Genomic DNA, 462 nt, shown 5'->3' on the forward strand with positions numbered 1-462 from the left:
AGAGCGGGCGTGAGGGGGGGGGGGGCCACCATGCCGGGGTGTTTCGTATGACGGGGTTGGAGCCTGTTAGCTGGACCACGTTCCCCCTCTTCGCTCTCCCTGTTCTTGCCCAGCTCTCCCTGGGTGCTGAGTGCAGGGTGCTGTACTCATGCCCACGCCGGGGACACCCCCGGGCGGGGGGCTGACCCCCTTCCCCGTCCCCTCGCTGAGCGGCGGCTCTGCTCTGCTCCCCCGCAGGGGCTCCCTCCCGCGACGTCCTCCTCGTCTCAGCCATCATCACCGTCAGCCTTAGCGTCACCATCGTCCTCTGCGGGATCTGCCAGTGGTGCCAGCGCAAACTGGTAAGTGTCCCCGCGCCGGCCGGGTGCCCCCGGGGTGGGGAGCGGGCACGGGGCACCCCTCCTCCCTTCCCAGGGTCCTGGGAGTGGGGGTCCTGGGGGGCAATGCCTGCCGCCTGCCGCC

At 71.2% G+C, this 462-nt stretch overlaps 1 protein-coding gene across 1 annotated transcript in view; it reads left to right on the forward strand.

Moving 5' to 3' along the window:
- The window catches only part of SYT7 (synaptotagmin 7), a 34,637-nt gene that overhangs the window by 10,277 nt on the left and 23,898 nt on the right, over positions 1–462 (forward strand). The window contains 1 exon segment of the mRNA XM_019474702.1: positions 211–341. Within this exon segment, the coding sequence (XP_019330247.1) occupies positions 211–341 (131 nt within the window).

The sequence above is a fragment of the Aptenodytes forsteri genome, unplaced genomic scaffold, assembly GCF_000699145.1.
Source record: "Aptenodytes forsteri isolate BGI_AS27 unplaced genomic scaffold, ASM69914v1 Scaffold429, whole genome shotgun sequence".
Lineage (NCBI taxonomy): Eukaryota > Metazoa > Chordata > Aves > Sphenisciformes > Spheniscidae > Aptenodytes > Aptenodytes forsteri.